Raw genomic sequence first — 25600 nt, forward strand, 5'->3', positions numbered from 1 at the left:
AGTCAATTTTGACTATGTCGCTGCAAAAGTTAGGCAAAATCGCTACACTTTAAGAGGCCAGCGATTTTGCCCAGCGATAGCGATGTGCAGGCGGCGGTGGTGCGGGCGGCGGCGGGTTGTGGCGGCGGTGCGGGCGGCGGCGGGTTGCGGTGGCGGTGTGGGCGACGGCGGGTTGCGGTGTGGGCGGTGCGGGCGGCGGCGGGTTGCGGCAGCGGTGCGGGCGGGGGAAATTTACCTTTCTATTGCAGAGTTTGGCAGCGGAGCGGTACCAGTTTCAAAAATGGCGCCTCAGCGTCATTTTTGAAATTCAAGATGGCCGCCGCGAGCCAATCACGGCTCGCCGCGTCATCGCCCCGCCCCCTCCCGCTGACTTATATAAGTCAGCGCGAGGCAGCGGCTGTCAGTCCGACGGCGGAGGAGGAGCGGAGAAGAGCTCCTGAAGACGCCGTGGAAGTCCTGGATGGGCGGCGGCTATGCAAAAGAGCTTAGCAGCCGCCGCCCACCAGGTGAAGATGCCGGAGCAAGACCACAGAAGCCCTGGGGAGGTGGCGCCCCCCCAGGTGAAGACGCCGGAAGCCCTGGGAAGGCGGCGGCCATGCAAAAGAGCTTAAAGGCTGCCGCCCCCCAGGTGAAGACCCAGTTTAATAAAGGATTTTTAAAAGAATGTGTTGTGGTTTTTTTTTTATATTTTCTTTACAGGTGGACTACAGGTGCCAGCGGGCCCTTTATGTCCGGGCATGCTGGCACTTGTGGTTCTCCAAGTGCCAACATGCTGGGGCAGGCTTGCTGGGACCTGTAGGCCTCCTGTAAAGAACAATATTACTATTGAAAGGCTATCAGCCTCCCATCCACCGGGCCACGGATGGGGGGGACAGCCTCGGGCTTCACCCCTGGCCCTTGGGTGGCTGGAGGGGGGGGGACTCCTTGATTTAAGGGGTCCTCACTCCTCCAGTGTACCCCGGCCAGGGGTGACTAGTTGGGGGGGTAATGGCACGGCCGCAGGGACCAATATAAACGTGTCCCCCGGCTGTGGCATTATCTCCCTGGCTAGTGGAGCCCGGTGCTGGTTTGGAAAATACGGGGGACCCCTATGTCTTTTGTCCCCCGTATTTTTTAAACCAGGACCGGACGCAGAGCCCGGTGCTGGTTGTCTAAATATGGGGGAACCCTACTCATTTTTTCCTCTGTATTTTAACAACCAGGACTGGCTCAAAGCCCGAGGCTGGTTTTACATAGGAGGGGGGACCCCACGCAAATTTTTTTTTTAACTTTCAGCTATTTAAATACCAGCCACCCTGTAAAATCGTCCTATATATGACACTCATCCCCTTATTTAAATGAGATAGTCAAAATCTCCCATAGCCAAAATCTCTTGCATAGTTAGACAAAATCTCTGGTAAAGTTAGTCAAAATCTCCTACTGCCAGTTCAAGGGAAAAGTTAGTCAAAATCTCTCATAGCCAAAATCTCTCCGTGTGTATGCACCTTAACACCTATAATCAGAATTTGCTTTGTAGTTCGCTACTTCAAATGGTTTGTGGTGCTGGAATTCACCCAGGAAGTGAGCTTTACATTTGTTTATTTTTTTACAAAAAAAGGCAGCATATCTCTGTTTTACATCATACAAATTACTGTAGCCAGAGAACACCATTTACATAACACAACCTCCACTCAGCACCATTACTCTGGCAGCTGGCCACTGCTGGCCCTCTGCACAGCTTTCATGCCAACCAACAGTGTTATGTAATAAAATTATTAGTCTTAAAGCCGATGTTTCAGCACCATAAAGTACATGACCTCCCTCCCCAAAGAGATTTCAGAAAGTGAGACTATGTTGAGATGGTCAGCAATTACAAGGATGCCTCAATGAAACTATATACAGTTTGAGTATCCATTATCCAAAATGCTTGGGACCAGAGGTATTTTGGATATCGGATTTTTCAGTATTTTGGAATAATTGCATACCATAATGATATATCATGGTGATGGGACCTAAATCTAAGCAAAGAATGTATTTATGTTACATATACACCTTATACACACAGCCTGAAGGTAATTTTAGCCAATATTTTTTATAACTTTGTGCATTAAACAAAGTGTGTCTACATTCACACAATTCATTTATGTTTCATATACACCTTATACACAAAGCCTGAAGGTCATTTAATACAATATTTTTAATAACTGTGTGTATTAAACAAAGTTTGTGTACATTGAGCCATCAAAAAACAAAGGTTTCACTATCTCACTCTCAGTCAAAAAAGTCCGTATTTCGGAATATTTGGATATGGGATACTCAACCTGTATTAGTGACCATCTTCATTCTAATCCAAAGCAAAACAAACTGGAAACCTGGGTTATTTGAAGATGCAGAACGGTGCACGGGAAAATATGGTGCAAATAATGGGAACCAGATGCACTTGTCAGTACTTTTTTTTTTCTTAATAAGGTCTATAGAAGGAAATCCAAAATGGTTTGCTGGTTGCTGTGGATAACATCCCTTATAGCCATTCACCTAATAAACGGAAGACCAACAAAAAAAGTTGTCAGTGTTCTGACCGACACAACTACGACATGGCTGGAAATTTATGAGGAATGTATGCTAATGTGTGCGTCATGGAAGGCTCATCCACAGAATAGATTTCAGAATTGGGAAAGCGTTCCCTATCTTGACACATGGAAACAATACCCTCTAAAGACAAGATAGGCAAAATGCAGTATGCTAGGCAATTGGTCCAGCTCATTGCCTCTTACCAGTCTTTACCGCCCATTCAAAATATGTTCTGTTCTCTTTGAACAACAGTCGCCAAGGATAGACTACCCCCTTCCTCTGTGTGGACTCTTCCTTACCTCCTTCCCTATTTTGGGGCCTAATTCAGACCTGGTTGCACGCAGGCTATTTTTTGCACTGCTGCGACCAGGTAATCGCCGCCTACAGGGGAGGGGGTAATCGCTGTGCAGGGGTGCGATCGGCTGTGCAGTTTCTGCACAGCCCAGGACTTACTCAGCCGCTGCGATTATCCTGGAAGAAGCAGACGTCGGGAACCTTCCCTGGAAACGTCCGGGCACGCCTGCGTTTTCCTGGACACTCCCTGAAAACGGTGAGTTGACACCCCCGGATGGCTTTTCCAGTCAATCTTCTTGTGTTCGCCACTGCGATCGCTTTATTTTTTTGTTGCGCAGCTCCGTGGCGAAGGCCGTCACTGGCGACCGACACACATGCGCATTGTGACCCACGTCCATGCACTGTTCAGACCCAATCACATGGCTGCGAAAATAGGATTTTAATACCTACCGGTAAATCCTTTTCTCCTAGTCCGTAGAGAATGCTGGGGACTCCAAAAGTACCAAGGGGTATAGACGGGATCCGCAGGAGACATGGGCACACTATAAGACTTTGAATGGGTGTGAACTGTCTCCTCCCTCTATGCCCCTCCACCAGACCTCAGTTATAGGAACTGTGCCCAGGGAGACGGACATTGAGGAAAATGATTTTTGTTACACTAAGGGTGAGATACATACAAGCTCACACCACAAACACACCGTACAACTGGATTAGCAGGAATACCAGATACAGTATGAACGAAAAACAGCAACAAGCTGAACATAACCGATACACAAACTTCGTGTAACCGGAAACAACTGCAAGTAACAGTCCACACTGGGATGGGCGCCCAGCATCCTCTACGGACTAGGAGAAAAGGATTTACCGGTAGGTATTAAAATCCTATTTTCTCTTACGTTCTAGAGGATGCTGGGGACTCCAAAAGGACCATGGGGTCTATACCAAAGCTCCAGACCGGGCGGGAGACTGCGGACGACTCTGCAGCACCGATTGAGCAAACATGAGGTCCTCATCAGCCAGGGTATCAAACTTGTAGAACTTAGCAAAAGTGTTTGACCCCGACCACGTAGCTGCTCGGTAAAGTTGAAGTGCCGAGACCTCTCGGGCAGCCGCCCAAGATGAGCCCACCTTCCTGGTAGAATGGGCCTTCACTGACTTCGGCAACGGCAATCCGGCCGTAGAATGAGCGTGCTGAATCGTATTACAAATCCAGCGTGCAATAGTTTGCTTGGAAGCAGGATTTCCAATCTTGTTGGAAGCGTACAGGACAAACAGAGCCTCCATTTTCCTAACAAGAGCCGTTCTGGCGACATAAATTTTCAAAGCTCTCACGACATCGAGAGATTTTGGCACCGTCACGGCATCCGTAGCCACAGGCACCACAATAGGTTGATTTATGTGAAACGAAGACACCACCTTCGGCAGAAATTGTTGACGAGTCCTCAATTCTGCTCTATCCACATGGAAAATCAAATATGGGCTCTTGTGAGACAAAGCCGCTAATTCCGACACCCGTCTGGCGGATGCTAAGGCCAAAAGCATGACCACTTTCCAAGTGAGATATTTAATCTCAACCTTCCGCAAAGGTTCAAACCAGTGAGATATAAGAAATTGTAACACCACGTCAAGATCCCACGGTGCCACGGGTGGCACAAACTGAGGATGGATATGCAGCACTCCCTTCACGAAAGTCTGAACTTCAGGAAGGGCGGACAATTCTTTTTGAAAGAAAATAGATAAAGCCGAAATCTGCACTTCTGAACCCAATTTCAGGCCTGCATCCACTCCTGCCTGCAAAAAATGGAGGAAACGACCCAGCTGAAACTCCTCCGTAGGAGCTTTCTTGGCTTCACACCACGACACATGTTTTCTCCAAATACGGTGATAATGCTTCGCCGTGACCTCCTTTCTAGCCTTAAGGAGAGTGGGGATGACTTCCCCGGGAATACCCTTTCGAGCTAGGATTTGCCGTTCAACCTCCACGCCGTCAAACACAGCCGCGGTAAGTCTTGAAATACGCATGGCCCCTGCAGTAACAGGTCCTCTCTGAGAGGAAGCGGCCAAGGATCTTCTATGAGCAATTCCTGAAGATCCGGATACCATGCCCTCCGTGGCCAATCTGGAACGACGAGTACTGCCGGAACCATTGTTCGGCTTATGATCCTCAACACTTTTGGAATGAGAGGAAGTGGAGGGAACACATATACCGACTGAAACACCCACGGAGTCACCAGGGCGTCCACTGCACTGGCTTGGGGGTCCCTTGACCTGGAACAATACCATGGAAGCTTCTTGTTGAGGCGAGACGCCATCATGTCTATTTGCGGAATTCCCCAACGCCTTGTCACTTCTGCAAATACCTCTTGATGAAGAGCCCACTCTCCTGGATGGAGATAGTGTCTGCTGAGGAAGTCTGCTTCCCAATTGTCCACGCACGGAAGAAAGACTGCTGACATAGCGCTCACGTGTTTTTCCGCCCAGTGGAGAACTCCTGTGGCCTCCGCCATCGCAGCTCTGCTCTTTGTTCCACCCTGGCGGTTTACGTACGCCACCGCTGTTACGTTGTCCGACTGAATCAGGACAGGTAGACTTCGAAGAAGTTGTTTCCGCTTGCAAAAGGCCGTTGTAAATGGCTCTTAACTCCAGAACGTTTATGTGGAGACAAGTTTCCTGGCTTGACCATTTTCCCTGGAACCTTCTTCCTTGTGTGACTGCTCCCCAGCCTCGGAGACTTGCATCCGTGGTTAGCAGGACCCAATCCTGGATACCGAACCTGCGTCCCTCTAGAAGGTGAGAACTTTGCAGCCACCACAGGAGAGAAATTCTGGTCCTGGAAGATAGACTTATTTTCCGGTGCATGTGCAGGTGAGACCCAGACCATTTGTCTAGCAGGTCCCACTGAAACACCTGGGCATGAAACCTGCCAAACGGAATGGCTTCGTAAGCCGCAATCATCTTCCCTAGCACTCGAGTGCATTGATGAATCGACACTCTTGCTGGTTTCAGAATCTCCTTGACCATGCATTGGATTTCTAGAGCTTTTTCCGCCGGAAGAAACACTCTGCAGTTCCGTGTCCAGGATCATGCCTAAGAAAGGAAGCTGAGTTGTCGGAATCAACTGAGACTTTGGCAAATTTAGAATCCAACCATGATGTTGCAGAACCGTCAGGGAAAGTTCCACATTTCTTAGCAACAGCTCCTTCGATCTCACCTTTATCAGGAGATCGTCCAAGTACGGGATAATTGTGACACCCTGCTTGCGTAGGCGTACCATCATTTCCGCCATCACTTTGGTGAAGACCCTCGGGGCCGTGGAAAGCCCAAACGGCAACGTCTGAAATTGGTAATGATAATCATGCACCGCAAATCTCAGGAAAGCCTGATGTGGAGGATATATCGGGACGTGCAAGTAGGCATCTTTTATGTCGACTGACACCATAAAATCCTCCCCTTCTAGACTGGAGATCACTGCTCGAAGAGATTCCATCTTGAACTTGAAAGTTTTTAAATACAGATTGAGGGATTTTAAGTTCAGGATCGGTCTGACCGAGCCGTCCGGCTTTGGCACGACAAAGAGGCTTGAATAAAACCCTTCTCCCCGTTGGGACGGGGGTACCGGGACAATGACACTCTGTTGACACAGCTTTTGTATCGCAGCATTCACTACCTCCCTTTCTGGGGCAGAAACTGGCAAGGCTGACTTGAAAAATCGGTGGGGGGGGGGGGGGGGGCACCTCCTGAAACTCCAGTTTGTACCCTTGGGACACTATGTTTAACACCCAAGGATCTAGGCCCGAGTGAAACCAGACCTGACTGAAGAGTCGGAGACGCGCCTCCACCGGCACGGACTCCCGTAGGGGAGCCCTAGCGTCATGCGGTGGACTTAGCAGAGGCCGGGGAGGACTTTTGGTGCTGGGAGCCTGACACAGCTGAGTAGGGGACCTTTTTCCCCTTCCTCTGCCTTTTGAAGCAAGGAAGGACGAGCCTCTTCCTTTTTTGTATTCATTAGGCCGAAAGGACTGCATCTGATAATGGGGTGCCTTTTTCTGTTGTGTTGGAACATAAGGAAGAAAAGATGACTACCTTTATAAGGGAGAGCTTCCATAGCTTTCTTGGAGTCGGCATCAGCATTCCATTGATGAATCCACAGCGCTCTCCTGGCCGAGACTGCCATGGCATTGGCCCTTGATCCCAAGAGGCCAATATCCCTCGCCGCATCCTTTAGGTAAGCTGCAGCGTCCCTGATATAACCGAGAGTCAAAAGAATGTTATCCCTATCCAGGGTATCCATGTCAGATGCCAAATTATCAGCCCACTTAGCAATAGCACTACTCACCCAAGCCGACACCACGGCAGGTCTTAGGAGTGCACCCGCAGTGACATAAATGGCCTTTAATGTCGTTTCCTTCTTACGATCCGCAGGATCCTTGAGGGCAGCAGTGTCGGGAGACGGAAGCGCCACCTTCTTGGACAGCCGGGACAGAGCCTTGTCCACATTGGGAGATGACTCCCACTTTTCCCTGTCGTCAGAGGGGAAAGGATATGCCATAAAAATTCTCTTGGGAATCTGCCACCTTTTATCAGGCGATTCCCAAGCTTTTTCACAAAGAGCGTTCAGTTCACGAGAGGGGGGAAACGTCACCTCAGGTTTCTTTCCCTTATACAAACAAACCCTTGTATCAGGAACAGCAGGTACTTCAGAAATATGTAAAACATTTTTAATAGCCACAATCATGTACTGAATACTCTTAACCAATTTTGGATATAAACTGGCCTCACTATAGTCGACACTGGAGTCAGAGTCCGTGTCGGTATCCGTATCAGCTATTTGGGTAAATGAACGCTTTTGTGAACCTGAGGTGGCCTGTACCTGAGATAAGGCGTCTTCCATGGATTTTCTCCACGTTTGTGTCTGAGAATCAGATTTATCCAGCCTTTTAGACAATAACGCCACATTTGCATTCAATGTACTCAACATATTCACCCAATCAGCAGTCGGCGGTGCCGACAGAGTCACTCCCAAATCCTTCTCTGCACCCCCAGTAACTTTCTCCGGGGAGGAGCACTCAGCCTCAGACATGTCGACACACCGTAGCAACACACACACACACACACACACACACACACACACACAATGGCTATAGTGGACAGACCCACAGGGAAGCCTGTTATAGAAAACACAGAGGGAGTATACCAGCTCACACCCCATATAATACTGACAAATAATATATGATGTCTGCGCTGTTTAAATAGCACCAAATTACTGTGCCCCTCCCCCCCCCCCCCCCCGTTTTGCTCCCTGTACTTGATAAGGAGAGTGGAGGTCCGGGGCAGCGTCTCTGCAATGTATGTGAAGAGAGAAAATGGCGCTGGTAAGCTGAGAGGGCTAAGCCACGCCCCCTCCCGGCGCGCTGTAGTCCCGCTCAATTTCAAATATTTATACTGGCGGGGGCTTATATTTAGTGCCTAGGCACTTATAATATGTCTTTCTGCCAGTTTTATAGCCTCAGTAACATGCTGCCCAGGGCGCCTCCCCTGCACCCTGCACCCTGTGAGTGCCGTTGGAAGTATGTGTGGGAGCATGGGGCGCAGCGCGACCGCTGCCCTGTACCTCGTTACCGAAGTTTTCTGCCATCACTGAAGTCTTCTTTCTTCTGTATACTCACCTGGCTTCTTTCTTCTGGCTTCTGTGAGGGGGTTGACGGCGCGGCTCCGGGAACAAGCAGCTAGGCGCACCAAGTGATCGAACCTCTGGAGCTAATGGTGTCCAGTAGCCTAAGAAGCAGAGCCTTTAACTCAGAAGAAGTAGGTCTGACTTCTCTCCCCTCACTCCCACGAAGCAGGGAGCCTGTAGCCAGCAGGTCTCCCTGAAAATAAAAACCTAACAGAAAGTCTTTTCAGAGAAACTCAGGAGAGCTCCCCTAGTGTGTGTCCAGTCGCTCTGGGCACAGAATCTAACTGAGGTCTGGAGGAGGGGCATAGAGGGAGGAGCCAGTTCACACCCATTCAAAGTCTTATAGTGTGCCCATGTCTCCTGCGGATCCCGTCTATACCCCATGGTCCTTTTGGAGTCCCCAGCATCCTCTAGGACATAAGAGAAAAAAGGCAGCGTGCGATCGGATCTGAATGACCCCCTAGCTCCTTTCCCCTGCACTCTCCACCTCCCAGTGCTCCCTTAATGGACACAAAGTTCTCTAGAAGCAGGTACTCCATTCTGAAAAACCACCAGCTTCCTAATGGAACTGCAAGTGGCATACAGTAATGCTAGTGGTACTGATCTGTTAAACTGAAGAGTACAGACATTGTATTGAGTTTTACTTGTCATATTGATTCCAATAATCTGAGGTTAGCAACAACACAAATAAACAATAAGTTTGCATCCCCTTTCTACAGTAACATTGAAAAAGTAAGTTGTTTGTTATGAATTGTAACTGCAAGGCTCACCCTTTTGCAATTGACGAGATGGCACAGAATGTTGGAACAGTTTATAGGGCTGAATTCAGACCCGAACGCAGCCACACATTTGTACGCAGCGGCTGCATTCGGGTGGTCTGCGCACACATCCAGGAAGGATGCTGCCACAGTGTGATTGACAGCGGTAGGCGGGAAGGCGTTTTTGCGGCATTGGAGGATCGGGGTGTTCCAAACTGGGGTGGGATGGGACCGGTTTCGGGGCGGCTGTGCGATGTCACTTGACGCCACTTCGAAAAAATGGCAGCCGACCGCTTGACAGCGCAGTCGGGCTGCACTGCCTTAGTTCCGATGCATCCACAATCTAATTACAGAAGTACACATGCTGGGCGGCTCCCAGCACGTGAGGAGATGAATGCAGATCTGGCTGGCAATCTGCATTCATCTCTGAATAACCCACATAGGTGGTCATTCAGAGTTGATCGCTCGCTAGCAGTTTTTAGAAGCCGTGCAAACGCATTGTTGCCGCCCACGGGGAAGTGTATTTTCGCTTTGCAGAAGTGTGAAAGCCTGTGCAGCAGAGCGCCTGCAAAAACATTTTATCCAAAACAAGACCAGCCCTGAACTTACTCTTCGTGTGCGTTGATTCTAACGTTGGAGGGTTGGCTTTTGAAGTCACACACCCACCCAGCGTTCGCACAGTCACGCCTGCGTTTTCCCTGGCACGCCTGCGTTTTTCTAAGCACTCCCTGAAAACGGTCAGTTGACACCCAGAAACACCCCTTTCCCGTCAATCTTTTTGCGGCCGCCAGTGCGAATGAAAATGTCGCTAGAACCTGTGCAAAACCAAAGAGGCCTTTGTACCCGTACGTCGCGCATGCGCATTGCGGTGCATACGCAGAAATGCCGATTTTTAGCATGATTGCTGCAAACAACGTCAGCTAGCGATCAACTCGTAATGACCCCCATAATCCAGACTTTCATTCTCTCACCTACTATTTGTAAACTGAGCAATGATTTGTCTCTCGTCTTCTATCCACATTACACTAAATACCTAAAAACTTTACCTTGAGCAGCTCCTAAAATTTGGAATTCACTAAATAATTACTCTACAACAGGGGTGGGGAACCTTTTTTCTACCGAGGGCCATTTGGATATTTATAAAATCCTTCGGGGGCCATACAAAAATTCTCAACTTAAAAAATGACCCTGCCCCCCAGTAGGTCTGCCCCTTAGAGGTACTGTTTGTGCGCGCGCCCAAAAAATGGGTGTGGCCAGTTAAAATGGGACGTGACACACATATGCCCCCAATAGTGCAGTGCCAGATCCACAATTGCCCCCACAGTGCCAGGTATACAAATACCCCCACAGTGCCAAGTATACAAATGCCCCTCACCGTGCCAGGTATACAAATGCCCCCACAGTGCCAGGTATACAAATGCCCCTCACCGTGCCAGGTATACAGATGCCCCCCCCACAGTGCCAGGTATACAGATGCCCCCCCCACAGTGCCAGGTATACAGATGCCCCCCCCCCACAGTGCCAGGTATACAGATGCCCCCCCCCACAGTGCCAGGTATACAGATGCCCCCCCACAGTGCCAGGTATACAGATGCCCCCCACAGTGCCAGGTATACAGATGTCCCCCACAGTGCCAGGTATACAGATGTCTCCCCCCCCCCCCCCCACAGTGCCAGGTATACAGAAGCCCCCACAGTGCCAGGTATACAAATGCCCCCACAGTGCCAGGTATACAGATGCCCCCCCACAGTGCCAGGTATACAGATGCCCCCCCACAGTGCCAGGTATACAGATGCCCCCCCACAGTGCCAGGTATACAGATGCCCCCCCACAGTGCCAGGTATACAGATGCCCCCCCACAGTGTCAGGTATACAGATTTCCCCCACAGTGCCAGGTATACAGATGTCCCCACAGTGCCAGGTATACAGATGCGCCCCCCAGCCCCCATGCTGCTTACCGCTCCATTCGGCTGCGTTTCTCATGTGTCAGTAGTGGACAGGGAGGAGAGCCCGGCTATGTCGGATGACGGCGGCGGCATGTAGGACTTCAAACCAGCCGCCGGTGCGAGAGCCAATCAGAGCTCGCGGACCGGCAGCCGCGGCTCCTGATTGGCTCACGAACCGGCGGCTGGTTTGAAGTCCTACACGCCGACGCCACCCGACAATAGCCGTGCTCTCCTCCCTGTCCTGACAGCTGAGACACGCTGCCGCCGGACTGAGCGGCGGCGTGTCTCGCTGACAGAAGCGGGTGGGCCGGAGCAAACGGCTTAGCGGGCCTTATACGGCCCGCGGGCCGGAGGTTCCCCACCCCTGCTCTACAATAATACCTCTTTTAGACCGTGTAAGGCGGGTCGCACCCGGGAGTCATATACGGGTGATTCCCTGAGCCCCTATTTGCTGCTGTCCCCATCCCAGAAATTTGCCGGGTTGGTGACGTTTCTGGTGACAGCACTTGGAGATCATATGATCTCCAAGCGCTGACTGTCCCTATAATGTGAACGGGAAACGGGTTGCATCTACACGGCTTTCCCGTTCACACAACACAGAAAGCCACGTTGAACACAAGTTCAACTCTGCTCGCTACCAGAGTTGAAGTACCTCGACCCGGATTATTTCAACTGGCCCCTTTCAGACCGCACAGCAACACCAGTTATGTGCGCTTATGTATAGTAACCCATGTTAAAAGCTGGCGGTCTAAAAGGGGTATAAGTGTCATGACCAAGCTAACACAGATACTAAATCCTGACATATGGACAGTAGCTTAATATTAAATAGAATATATCACCCAGTAGTTGCAAGGTATCAAGGTCACTAAATCTCTTTAGTTACAATCACACAGTCCCTACCACAGTCAAAAGGATTCAATAGAAATAGATAATACATGCATCACAAATCAAAATAAAAAGGAAAATATACAGGGGAAAACATAACACATAAAGCAGTCATGAAAAAAATATATATATTTTTCACAATTTTTTGCCCAATGTTTTTTCTGGGCAATTCAATGTCATTTTTTTTGGAAAACAATGTAACCTTTTCAGTGTGAAAAACATGGATCTGAGATAAGTTTCCACGAGACAGTGGTGCGGGTGCAGCTAGAGACAGTGGGGGGAGGGGGGGGGGCACAGCTGGAGACAGTGGGGCAGACAAAGCCAAGTCACCACCCAATTTTCATGTGCAAAAAAAAAAAAAAGCATCCCCTTTAAATGACATAAAATGCTTCAGTATTCGACCTGGGAATTTACCTGGTCCAAGGTGTAGTGTGAAAAGGGAACCCTAGCTGAGACCCAGATTGAAGCTGAGTATTTGCAGAGCCGTATGTGTGAAAATAGGATTTTGATAACCTACCGGTATATCCTTTTCTTCTAGTCCGTAGAGGATGCTGGGGACGAAATCAAGACCATGGGGTATAGACGGGATCCGCAGGAGACATGGGCAGTCTAAAGACTTTTCATTGGGTGTCAACTGGCTCCTCCCTCTATGCCCCTCCTCCAGACCTCAGTTATAGGAACTGTGCCCAGGGAGACTAACATTTAGAGGAAAGGAATTACTTAACTAGTGGTGAGATATCTACCAACTCACACCCTCAACCATGCCGCACACATGGCATTCAACATAACACACGCCAACAGGCATGAACTAATTGCAGCAACATGCTGAAACCAAGATAACTAAACTGCAGGTAAAGTACGCACTGGGACGGGCGCCCAGCATCCTCTACGGACTAGGAGAAATAGGATTTACCGGTAGATTATCAAAATCCTATTTTCTCATACGTCCTAGAGGATGCTGGGGATGACATCAAGACCATGGGGTCTATACCAAAGCTCCAGTACGGGCGGGAGAGTGCGGATGACCCTGCAGCACCGATTGACAAAACTTTAGGTCCTCATCGGCCAAGGTGTCAAACTTGTAGAACTTAGCAAATGTGTTTGACCCTGACCAAGTAGCTGCGCGGCAAAGTTGTAATGCAGAGACCCCGCGTGCAGCTGCCCAGGATGAGCCCTAGTGGAGTGGGCCTTTACCGACGTCGGTAATGGCAATCCAGCCGTAGTATGAGCTTGCGGAATCGTATTTCTAATCCAACGTGCAATAGTCTGCTTGGAAGCAGGACAGCCAATCTTGTTGTGATCATACAGGTCAAACAGAGCCTCTGTTTTCCGTATACGAGCTGTTTTAGCAACGAGCTGTTCTAGCAACAGATTTTCAAAGCTCTAACCACATCTAGAAACTTTGAATCAGTGAATGTGTCAGTAACTACTGGCACCACAATAGGTTGGTTTATGTGAAAAGCAGAAACCACCTTAGGAAGAAAATGTTGTCGAGTTCGCAACTCTGCCCTATCTTCATGGAAAATCAGGTAAGGGCTCTTGTGAGACAAGGCCCCCAATTCAGACACCCGCCTTGCGGATGTCAATGCCAAAAGCACCACCACTTTCCAAGCGAGAAACTTCAACTCTATATTTTGTAGAGGCTCAAACCAATCCGACTGAAGGAACTGCAATACCACGTTAAGGTCCCATGGTGCCACTGGAGGCACGAATGGAGGCTGGATGTGCAGAACCCCTTTCACGAAGGTCTGAACCTCTGGAAGAGAGGCCAATTGTTTTTGGAAGAACACTGACAAGGCCGAAATCTGGATCTTGATTGATCCCAATCGTAGGCCTGCCACCACACCATCCTGCAAAAAAATGGAGAAAACGTCCTAAGTGAAACTCTTCCGAAGGAGCCTTCTTGGATTCACACCAAGACACATATTTTCTCCAAATACGGTTGTAATGTTTTGACGTTACTCCCTTTCTGGCCTGAATAGGGGTGGGGATGACCTCCTCGGGAATACCCTTCCTGGCTAGGATACGGCGCTCAACAGTCATCACGTCAAACGTAGCTGCGGTAAGACTTGGTACACACACGGCCCCTGCTGCATCAGGCCCTCCCGAGGAAGAAGAGGCCGAGGATCTCCTATGAGTAACTGCTAAAGATCTGGGTACCAAGCCCTTCTTGGCCAGTCTGGGGCAATGAAGATTGCTCAAACCCTTGTCTTTCTTATGATCCTGAGTACTTTTGGGATCAGCGGAAGTGGAGGGAAAACATACACTAACGGAAACACCCACTGGGTCACCAGTGCATCCACTGCTACTGCTTGAGGGTCTCTCGACCTGGAACAGTATCTCTGAAGCTTCTTGTTGAGACGAGACGCCATCATGTCTATTTGAGGAAATCCCCAAAGACTTGTCACCTCTGCAAAGACTTCTTGGTGGAGGCCCCACTCTCCTTGATGGAGATCGTGTCTGCTGAGGAAGTCTGCTTCCCAGTTGTCTACTACCGGAATGAATATTACCGACAGAGCTTGTAGATGTTTTTCTGCCCAGCGGAGAATTTTTGTCGCCTCTGCCATTGCCGCTCTGCTTTTCGTTCCGCCCTGCCTGTTTATGTATGCGACTGCTGTTACATTGTCCACCTGGATCTGCACGGGACGGTCTTCAAGAAGATATACCGCTTGTTGAAGGCCGTTGTAAAAGGCTCTTAGCTCCAGAACGTTTATGTGAAGGCAGGCTTCCTGTTGTGACCAACATCCCTGGAAGTTTTCTCCCTGAGAGACTGCTCCCCAGCCTCGGAGACTTGCATCCGTGGTTACTAAGACCCAGTCCTGAATCCCGAACCTGCGTCCCTCTAGCAGGTGAAAGCTGTGCAACCACCACAGGAGCGAAATCCTGGTTTTTGACGACAGGAGTATCTTTCTGGTCATGTGTAGGTGTGACCCCGACCACTTGTCCAACAGGTCCCACTGGAATACTCTGGCATGGTACCTGCCAAACTGCATGGCCTCGTAGGCCGCCACCATCTTCCTCAACAACCGAATGCACTGATGGATCGACACACTTGATGGTTTCAATATCTGTTTTACCATTTTCTGGATTTCCAGAGCCTTTTCCAGCGGAAGAAATACTTTCTGAACTTCTGTGTCCAGAATCATCCCGAGGAAAGACAACCTTGTCGTCGGTTCCAACTGTGAATTTGGGTAATTTATGATCCACCCGTGTTGTTGGAGTATTGACAGGGAAAGGGATATGTTTTGTAATAAAGGCGAGATCCAGGGAGCAGTTATCAGGAGGTCGTCAAGATAAGGGATTATATGGATTCCTTTCTGACGAAGGAGGACCATCATCTCCGCCATCACCTTGGTGAATACCCTCGGCGCCGTGGAGAGACCGAAAGGTAACATCTGGAATTGGTAATGGCAATCCTGAATCGCGAATCTCAGATAAGCCTGGTGAGGAGGATAAATGGGAACATGCAGGTAAGCATCCTTTATGTCCACCGACACCAAGTAGTCCCCCTCCTCCAGACTGGCAATCACCGCCCGAAGTGATTCCATCTTGAACTTGAACTTTTTCAGGAAGAAATTCAGATCTTTTAGATTTAAGATCGGTCTGACAAAGAGGCTTGAATAAAACCCCCGCCCTTGTTGAGACAACGGTACCAGGACCATGACCTGGTCTTGACATAATTTTTGGATTGCCGCTGTTACTGCTTCTCTCTCTGGCGGAGAAGCTGGCAAGGTCGATTTGAAAAATCGGCATGGGGGAATGTCTTGAAACTCTAGTTTGTATCCCTGGGATACTATCTGCAACACCCAGGGGTCCAGGTCAGATAGAATCCAATCCTGGCTGAAGAGTTTGAGACGTGCCCCCACCCAAGCGGCCTCCCACAAGGGAGTTCCAGCGTCATGCTGGGGATTTGGCAGAATTAGGGGTAGACTTTTGCTCTTGGGAACCTGGAGCCGGTGTGGGTTTCTTTCCCCTTCCCCTACCTGCAAAGAAGGGGGAACCTCTCGTCTTTTTGTATTTATTGGGCCGAAAGGACTGCATTTGCGGGTGATAGGTCTTTTTTGCAGGCGCAGAGGGCAAAAATGTTGACTTACCTGCGGTAGCCGCCGAGACTAACGCATCCAGGCCATCGCCAAATAAGGCCTCACCTTTATATGGGAGAGCCTCCATGTTTCTTTTGGAATCTGCATCCGCGTTCCATTGGCGAAACCATAAGGCAAGCCTAGCCAATACTGTCATGGTAGCGGCTTGTGAACTCAAGAGTCCAATACCCTTCATTGCTTCCAGCATGTAGGCGGCAGCGTCCTTGATATTCCCTAACTTAAGGAGTATCTCATCTTTATCAATCGTGTCAATTTCTGATGACACGCTTTCTGACCATTTTTCAATAGCGCGACTCACCCATGCGCAGGCAATAGTGGGCCTGAGCAGTGTACCATTGGTAACATAAATGGATTTCAATGTGGTTTCCATATTGCAGTCTGCCGGCTCTTTAAGAGAAGCCGTGCCAGGAGCAGGGAGAATGACCTTCTTTGTCAACCTGGAAAGTGCACTGTCTAACACAGGGGGTAACTCCCATTTTTTCCTGTCTTCAACCGGGAAAGAATAAGCTATGTGAATCCTTTTGGGAATACGAAATTTTTTATCAGGATTCACCCACATCCCTTCAAACAGAGCATTTAGTTTGTGTGAAGGAGGGAAAGTGACTTTGGATTTCTTTTCCTTACATAAATAAGCTTTCTCCTGAGGTACAGGAGTGCTTTCTGTAACCTCCAACACGTCCCTTATAGCCACAATCATATATTGTATACTTTTTGCCAATTTATGATCTATCTCTCTGGATTCACTATCGTCGACACAAGAATCAGAATCCGTGTCGGTATCAGTGTTTACAACATTTGCAAATGGTCTCTTATGTGACCCAGAGGGGCCGCCCGCATAAGGAATAACAGCATCCTGAATGCAGCCTTAGATTCAGACTTATCCAATCTACGGTTAATCAGATGCATACTGTCACGTAGCTCTTTCACCCATGCAGGCTCTTGGTGTGCCGGTAGCGCCACCACATTACAACTCTGTGTCCCTAAAATGGCTTCCTCCGGGGAGGAACTCCCTGCCTCAGACATGCCTCACACTTGTACAGCACTCACAGACACACTGGGACTTATTTGGGGACAGACCCACAGTAAAATCTATCTGAGGGACACAGTATAGGAGCAGCCAGCCCACAACCCCAGCGCCTGTATTTAATGTCTGTGAACACAGAATGCCCACTGACATGCAGCGCTCTTTACACAGTAAAACACATTTGTAAAGCACCCAAATCGTTTTGTGCCCCCCTTATTTACCCTGAATACTTGTAGTCAGAAGTGGAGGAGGACCAGCTATATCTCTGCAGCCTGAGGAGAGAGAGAAAATGGTGCTGAGCAGTGTGCTGGCTGCCTGAGGAAGAAGCTCCGCCCTTTTTACCTCAGAGACCGTTTGTAAAATTTAAACTGGCGGGGGTAGGGCTGTGCCTGGGCATCTTATGCCCCCTATTAGCCAGTTTATAGAGGTATTTTGCTGCCCAGGGCCCCTGCAGTGCATGTGTGCGTGGGCAGCAATGGCGTGCTGCGCTCCCGCCAGCCCAGTTGTACCTTAGCCGTCACTTACTTGATTGAAGTACAATCTTCTCATACTCACCTGTCTTCTGACTTCTGGCTCTGTGAGGGGGTGACGGCGTGCTGTGGGAGTGAGCATCTAGACACAGCTAGCGTTCAGTTCCCTTCAGGAGCTAATGGTGTCCTGTCAGCCAGAAGCAGAGCCATGAAACTCTGAGGAAGTTGGTTCTGCTTCTGCCCCCTCAGTCCCACGAAGCAGGGAGTCTTATGCCAGCAGATCTCCCTGAAAATAAAAAACCTAACATAAGTCTTTTCAGAGAAACTCAGTAGAGCTCCTCAGAGTGCATCCAGTAGCGGCTCTTGCCATGGGCAAGCAGGCTTTTTGCCCGGGGCGCCACTACCCGGAGGGCGCCGCCGTGGCAAGAGCCGCTACAATTAACCTCCCTCCCAGCTCCAGCGAGCGCCGTGTGCGCCCAAACCAGCCGGCGTCGCTGACTCTGCCTAGAGGTCAATATTGACCTCTAGTGTCAGTTCGGCGCTGCTATGGAAGAGACGTCATGACGTCTCTCCCATAGAGAGGAGCCGGCGCCCGGAGACAGCAGAAGACACAGAAGCATCGGTCCGGAAGCAGGAGCGAGGCTGGTAAGTATTGTGATTTTTCTTTTAGGTTTCAAAGCGGCTACAGGGGACACATCTACAGGGGGCACAACTACTGGGGGCAAAGCTACAAGGGGCACATACTGGGGGCAAAGCTACAGGGGGCACTACTACTAGGGGAACAACTACAGGGGAAACAGCTACTGGGGAAACAGCAACTGGGGGCAAATCAACTGGGGGCAAATCAACTGGGGGCACAGCTACTGGGGGAACAACTACGGGGGGCACAGCTACTGGGGGGCACAGCTACAGGGGGCACTGCTACAGGGGGCACTGCTACAGGGGGCACTGCTACAGGGGGCACTGCTACAGGGGGCACAGCTGCTGGGGGCAAATCTACAGGGGGGCACAACTACTGGGGGCATAGCCAGCTACAGGGGGCAAATCTACTGGGGGGTACAATTACTTGGGGCAAATCTGGGGGCATATCTGTGACCACGACCCTCCCCTATGAAGCCAAGCCTCTGTTTTGCTGCGCGGGGGGGGGGGGGGGGCGCCACAAGGTGTACAACCGGCCCTGAGTGCATCCAGTCGACCTGGGCACATTTCTGAAAATGAGGTCTGGAAGAGGGGCATAGAGGGAGGAGCATATAGGGAGGAGCCAGTTCACACCCAATCAAAAGTCTTTAGAGTGCCCATGTCTCCTGCGGATCCCGTCTATACCCCATGGTATTGATGTCATCCCCAGCATCCTCTAGGACGTATGAGAAAGGGGTTTAACTTGCTGTTTTTCCTCTTACGTCCTATAGGACGCTGGGGTCCATATTAGTACCATGGGGTATAGACGGGTCCAACAGGAGCCATTGGTCTCACCCGCGCTCCGTGATGGTTCAGCGGTACTACGGTGCGGCGCTGGGAGGGGCGCCCTGGGCCAGCGCCGATCCCTACACTGTCCACTGAAGTCTGTCGGGGTCTGAGGATCTAGGCCAGCACAACTCCTCCGGCCATTGAGGGGGCGGAGCTTCTCCTCAGAGCGACCCAGCAGCGTTCAGCGCCATTTCCTCCTGCCTGCAATCACTTCAAGTGGAACCAGGTCCCTCCAGAGCAATCTCCAGCTGTATGTACTGTGCCAAGGGGGTTGTAGAAGGAGGGGGGGGGGGGGGGACCGGGTGTATACAGGCTGTGTCACCTATTAAGGGACACAGCCAGCGCTGGTTGGGGACTCCCTATACCTCTGATAGCGCTGTGTGTGGGTTGACTCCAATCTCAGTGTCTCTCTGCCATTCTTGGGAAGGGAAACTCTGTCTTCATAATACCCTGTGTGCTTGTGGGGTGTATGAGTGTGTGTGCAACATGTCTAGGGTCACTGTTTCATATGCAGCAGAGGATTTGTCTTCCCAGGAAGACTCCATTCCATGGAATCAGGATTGCACTGTCTTAGCACAGATCCCAGCTAGAGAGCCAGAATGGTTAGCCTCTCTGAGGGGGACTATTTCTCAGATTTCTGATAGAGTGGCTAGGACTGAGCATGCCACTCAGGTCCTCCAGTCCTCTGTGGTAGCGTGGTCGGATACTGCTTCCTCTGGGTCCCCTGCGGTACATTCTCACAAACGTGCACTTGCAATTATGCAGGATGACACAGACACCGACTCTGATGCTGCAGACGGTGATGGGGATGTGTCGAGGGGAACGGCATCACTTGCCAAGGGGGTGCAGTTGATGATTGAAGCTGTTAGGGATCTTTTACACATTTCGGACACAGCACCGGAACAGGTGGAGGAGGCCTTCTTCACAGATCATAAGAAGCACCCTCTCACTTTCCCGGCATCCAAGGAATTGAATGCTATCTTTTAAAAGGCATGGGAAACTCCGGAATAGAAATTCCAGATTCCCAAGAGAGTCTTTGTGGCTTTTCCCTTCCCACAGGAAGATAGGAAGAGATGGGAGTCTCCGCCGATCGCGGACGTCTCTGACTCCAGGCTGTCCAAACAGGTGGTATTACCGGATCCGGGGTCTACCGCGTTAAAGGACCCGGCAGATCGCAAGGTGGATGCTACGCTAAAGTCCTTTTACACGGCTTCAGGGGCTATATTACGGCCTACTATAGCCTGTGCTTGGATTGCAAAAGCGATTGCCAGGTGGTCTATCACTCTGCAGGAGGAATCGACTACGCTGGATAAAGGTGACGTTGATTTATTTTTATATAATATTCAGGATTCTGCAGGGTTCCTGGTGGATTCCATGAAGGACCTGGGTTCCATGGCTGCAAGGATCTCCTCCATGTCTGTCTCGGCTCGCAGGGGTCTCTGGCTGCGCAACTGGTCTGCGGACGCAGAATCCAGGAAGTGTGTAAAGGGCCTGCCATACAAGGGTCAGGCTCTCTTTGGGGAGGCACTGGATGCGTGGATTGCCACGGCTACCGCGGGTAAGTCTCCTTTTCTCCCCTCAGCTGCCCCAGCTACGAAGAAGCCTTTTTCATCTTCCACGTCACAGTCCTTTCAGCCCGCAAGGCCTAGAAAGAGTAAAACTTCAAACACCTTCTTCAGAGGTGGTCGTGCCAAGCGAAAGAAACCTGCTCCCGCAGGTTCCCAGACCCAGAAGCCCGCTTCTGATACCCCTAAGTCCTCCACATGACGGTGGACAGCTAGGCCTGGAGGAAGGACAGGTGGGGGCAAGACTCCGGCAGTTCAGCCACGTCTGGGTGTCGTCGGGTCTGGACCCCTGGGTTCTGGATATAGTGTCCAGAGGGTACAGACTGGAGTTTCAAGATCCCCCCGCCTCACCGTTTCTTCAAGTCAGGCTTGCCAGCCCTGCTGGTGGACCAGGGCCGTTTCTTGGGGCAGGCGAGCAGTGCAACCGCACTGGGCGCCCGCCGCAGCACTAACTGTGGCTCCCTGCTTCCCCCTCCTATTTCTCCCCGAGTAACCCGCTCGGGGGGCGGAGTTTCATGGAATGACGCGGTTGCGTCGTTACGTCACGACGCAACCCCGTCACTCCGTGAAACTCCCCCCACTCCGAGCGGAGTACAGAGGGGGATCCAAGTTAGGAAAAGGGAAAGACCGGCGCGAGGAGCGACTGGTGAGGCGGGCCGAAGTGCGGTAATCGCCTCTGTAAGTATTCTCTCTCTCTCAATGTGTAAAATGGGGATACCTGCCGTAATGTGTGAAATGGGGACTCTTGCCTGCCGTAGTGTGGGGATTTAATGTATCAAGGGCATTGGGGTGTGTGGCATAATATGGTGCAGGGGGCATTACTGTGTGGGGCTTAATATGGTAGAATTTTTTTTCCCTGTGGTGGTCATGATTGGAGCAGGGTCAAAAACTGGATTGTGAGGTAGTCTTTTCAGACGAGGCCATGCCCATTTAAATGAGGCCACACCCATTTAGATGAGGCCACGTCCCCTTGCCGGGTGCGCGTGCAAGTTTTTTTTTATCTAGGTGTGTGTGTGGGGGGGGCACATTTTTTTATGTCATGGGGGGGCACATTTTTAAATCTCGCACTGGGAGCCAAATTGGCTAGAAACAGCCCTGTGGTGGACAGAACAATTCTTCTGGAAGCCATCAGGAAATTGGTGATTTCGGAGGTCATTATTCCGGTTCCACCCCAGCAGTAACAAGGGTTATTATTCGAACCTTTTTGTGGTACCGAAACCGGATGGTTCGGTACGGCCTATTCTAAACTTAAAGTCTTTGAACCCTTACCTCAGGGAGTTCAAATTCAAGATGGAATCTCTGAGGGCGGTCATCTCAGGACTCACGGAGGGGGAATTCCTGGTGTCTCTGGACATCAAGGATGCTTACCTCCACATTCCCATTTGGTCGCCACATCAGGCATACCTCCGGTTTGCACTGTTGGACTAGCACGATCAGTTCCAGGCGCTGGCCTCTCCACAGCACCAAGGATCTTCACCAAGGTGATGGCGGTGATGATTGTTCTCCTCCGCAGGCAGGGGGTGAACATAATTCCATATCTGTACGATCTCCTGATCAAGGCGTCGTCCAGGGAGAGGCTGTTGCGATCCATCACGCTCACGACACAGCTGCTCAGGAAACACTGTTGGATCCTAAACCTTCCAAAGTCTCACCTGGAGCCGACAAGGCGGCTGTCTTTCCTGGGAATGATCCTCGACACGGAAGTGCAGAGGGTGTTTTTCCCTGCAGAGAAAGCGTTGGTGGTACGAGGCTCTACAGTACGGCAGGTTTCATGCTCGCCCTTTTCAACTGGACCTCTTGGACCAGTGGTCGGGCTCTCACCTACACATGCACAAGAGGAGGATTTCACTCCTCTGGTGGCTACAGCTTCCACACCTTCTGGAAGGGTGAAGGTTCAGAAATTCAAGACTGGATCCTTGTAACCACAGATGCAAGTGTAAGAGGTTGGGGAGCAGTCGCTCTGGGGGAAACCTTTCAGGGTCGTTGGTCGAACCAAGAGTCTCTCCTCCCGATAAACATCCTGGAGCTCAGGGCAGTGTACAACGCCCTTCTGCAGGCAGCACACCTTCTACAACATCGGGCTGTTCAGGTGCAGTCGGACAATGTGACCACAGTGGCCTACATAAATCGACAAGGCGGAACGAAAAGCAGAGCTGAGATGGCAGAGGTGTCAAAGATCCTCACCTGGGCAGAAAGGCATGCGGTGGTAATGTCGGCAATCTTCATTCCGGGCGTGGACAACTGGGAAGCAGACTTCCTCAACAGACACGATCTCCATCCAGGGGAGTGGGGACTCCATCCGGAGGTGTTCGAGGAGGTAACCAGTTGGTGGGGGGTTCCCCACATAGACATGATAACCTAACGCCTCAACAAGAAGCTACGGAGGTACTGCTCCAGGTCAAGAGACCCACAGGCAGTGGCGGTGGACGCACTGGTAACTCCGTGGGTGTTCAAGTCAGTGTATGTGTTCCCTCCACTTCCTCTGATACTAAAGGTTCTTCAACTCGTGAGAAGAACAAAGTTCCTGGCAATTCTCATCGCTCCGGACTGGCCAAGGAGGGCTTGGTACGCGGATCTGCTGGATCTTCTGCTGGAAGATCCACGCCCTTTACCTGTTCGGGAAGATCTGCTTCTGCAGGGGCCATTCGCTTTTCAAGTCTTACCGTGGCTACGTTTGATGGCATTGCGGTTGAACGCCAGATCTTAGCTCGGAAAGGTTTCCCAAGTGAGATCATTCCTACCATGATACAGGCCAGGAAGGTGGTAACGTCTAAGTATTACCATCGCATTTGGAAGAAATATGTTTCTTGGTATGAGGCCAAGAAGTTTCCGGCGGTGGAGTTTCAACTTGGACGTTTTCTCCTTTTCCTGCAAGCAGGGGTGGATATGGGATGGAGACTGGGCTCTGTCAAGGTCCAGATCTCTGCTTTGTCCATCTTCTTCCAAAAACAGTAGACTGCTCTTCCTGAGGTTCAGACCTTTTTGAAAGGGGTTCTGCACATCCAGCCTCACTTTGTGGCGCCTACGGCTCCATGGGATCTGGATGTGGTGTTGCAGTTCCTGCAGTCGCTTTGGTTTGAGCCTCTACAGGAGGCTGATCTCAAGTTTCTCACGTGGAAGGCGGTCACCTTGTTGGCCTTGGCTTCTGCATGACGCGTGTCGGAATTGGGGGCTTTATCTTGTAAAAGTCCCTATCTGATCTTCCATGAAGATAGGGAAGAACTTAGGACTCGTCCACAGTTCCTACCTAAGGTTGTGTCGGCTTTCCACATCAACCAACCTACTGTGGTGCCAGTGGCTGCTGACTCCTCAATTACTTCAAAGGCCTTGGATGTAGTGAGGACTTTGAAGATTTAGGTGAAGAGTCACAGGAAAAGTGACTCCCTGTTTGTCCTCTATGATCCAAAGAAAATTGGATGTCCTGCTTCTAAGCAGTCGATTTCACGCTGGATCAGGTTCACTATCCAGCATGCTTATTCCTCGGCAGGCTTGCCGTGTCCAAAATCCATAAAGGCCCACTCTACTCGTAAAGTGGGCTTTTCCTGGGCGGCTGCCCGAGGTGTCTCGGCGGTGCAACTCTGCCGAGCTGCTACTTGGTCTGGGTCGAACACCTTTGCCAAGTTTTACAAGTTCAATACTTTGGCCTCTGATGACCTCAAGTTTGGTCAAGCAGTGTTGCAGGAGCCTCCGCGCTCTCCCTCTCGTACTGGGAGCTTTGGTACATCCCCATAGTACTAATATGGACCCCAGCATCCTCTAGGACGTAAGAGAAAATAGGATTTTGGTTACTTACCGGTAAATCCTTTTCTCGTAGTCCGTAGAGGATGCTGGGCGCCCGCCCAGCGCTTCGTTTTCCTGCGTTGTTTCTTTTTATAGATCAGTGTTACCTGGTTCCTAGGTAAGTTCTGAGTTATTTACTGTTTCAGCTGTTGCTAAGTTGTTCCGGCATGTTGGCCGGGTTTGCATGTTGTGTGAGCTGGTATGAATCTCGCCACTATCTGTGTAATTCCTTCTCTCGAAGTATGATGTCTCCTCAGGCACAGTTTCTAGACTGAGTCTGGTAGGAGGGGCATAGAGGGAGGAACCAGCCCACACTCTTAAACTCTTAAAGTGCCAATGGCTCCTGGTGGACCAGTCTATACCCCATGGTACTAATATGGACCCCAGCATCCTCTACGGGCTACAAGAAAAGTATTTACCGGTAGGTAACCAAAATCCTATTTTTTGCTTTACTCCTAACTCAGAATCAGGCTCCACACCATTGCAATTTTTACAAGATTCTGTCCTTTCAAAAACTACATATGGGTCTTTAATAAAAACACCATCTTGGCAGGGACGTGCAGTCAGGGGAGGCAGTGCCTCCCCTTTCATTAATGATTAAAATAATATAAAGAAGACACTTATGACACATATTCTGTGTCATACGTAACTTCTTTACATTGTCCTAACCATTTTAATGCTGAATAGTTGTTTGGGAGGCACGGTTAGCAGTGCCTCCCGTTAACAATAGGTACAGATTAAAGCAGGGAGAGGGGGGGACAAGCACTGGGCTGTGAAAGCCCATTAAAACCAGCGGGGGAAAGCGGCACTTATACAAGTGCCTCGTTGACAGGGGAAACCCGCCCCTGTCAACGAGGCAGATGTGATTGGACAGCGGATCCAGTGCTGGATCCGCTGGTCCAATCACCCTTATGCGGCGGGCGGAAGCAATGGCGGAATCCGGCGCTACTGTAGCGCGGCCGGCGAGGTGAAGAGGTAGCGGAACCCGGCGGCCGGCGCTGCTGTGGAGCCGGCGGGGTGAAGAGGCAAGCGGGGTGAAGAGGCAGCGGGACCCGGCGCTGCTGTGGAGCCGGCGGGGTGAAGA

At 50.5% G+C, this 25600-nt stretch overlaps 1 protein-coding gene across 3 annotated transcripts in view; it reads right to left on the reverse strand.

Moving 5' to 3' along the window:
* The window catches only part of PDK3 (pyruvate dehydrogenase kinase 3), a 200194-nt gene that overhangs the window by 170089 nt on the left and 4505 nt on the right, over positions 1 to 25600 (reverse strand). For 2 of the 3 annotated variants that reach the window (XM_063955710.1, XM_063955707.1), the window contains exon 2: positions 2301 to 2514. The exons of the other annotated variant lie outside the window; for it this stretch is intronic. In XM_063955710.1, the coding sequence (XP_063811780.1) occupies positions 2301 to 2322 (22 nt within the window). In that variant the 5' untranslated portion in view covers positions 2323 to 2514. The remainder of the gene's footprint in view (positions 1 to 2300; positions 2515 to 25600) is intronic. 3 annotated transcript variants of the gene reach the window in all.

Source organism: Pseudophryne corroboree, chromosome 2 (genome assembly GCF_028390025.1).
Source record: "Pseudophryne corroboree isolate aPseCor3 chromosome 2, aPseCor3.hap2, whole genome shotgun sequence".
Lineage (NCBI taxonomy): Eukaryota > Metazoa > Chordata > Amphibia > Anura > Myobatrachidae > Pseudophryne > Pseudophryne corroboree.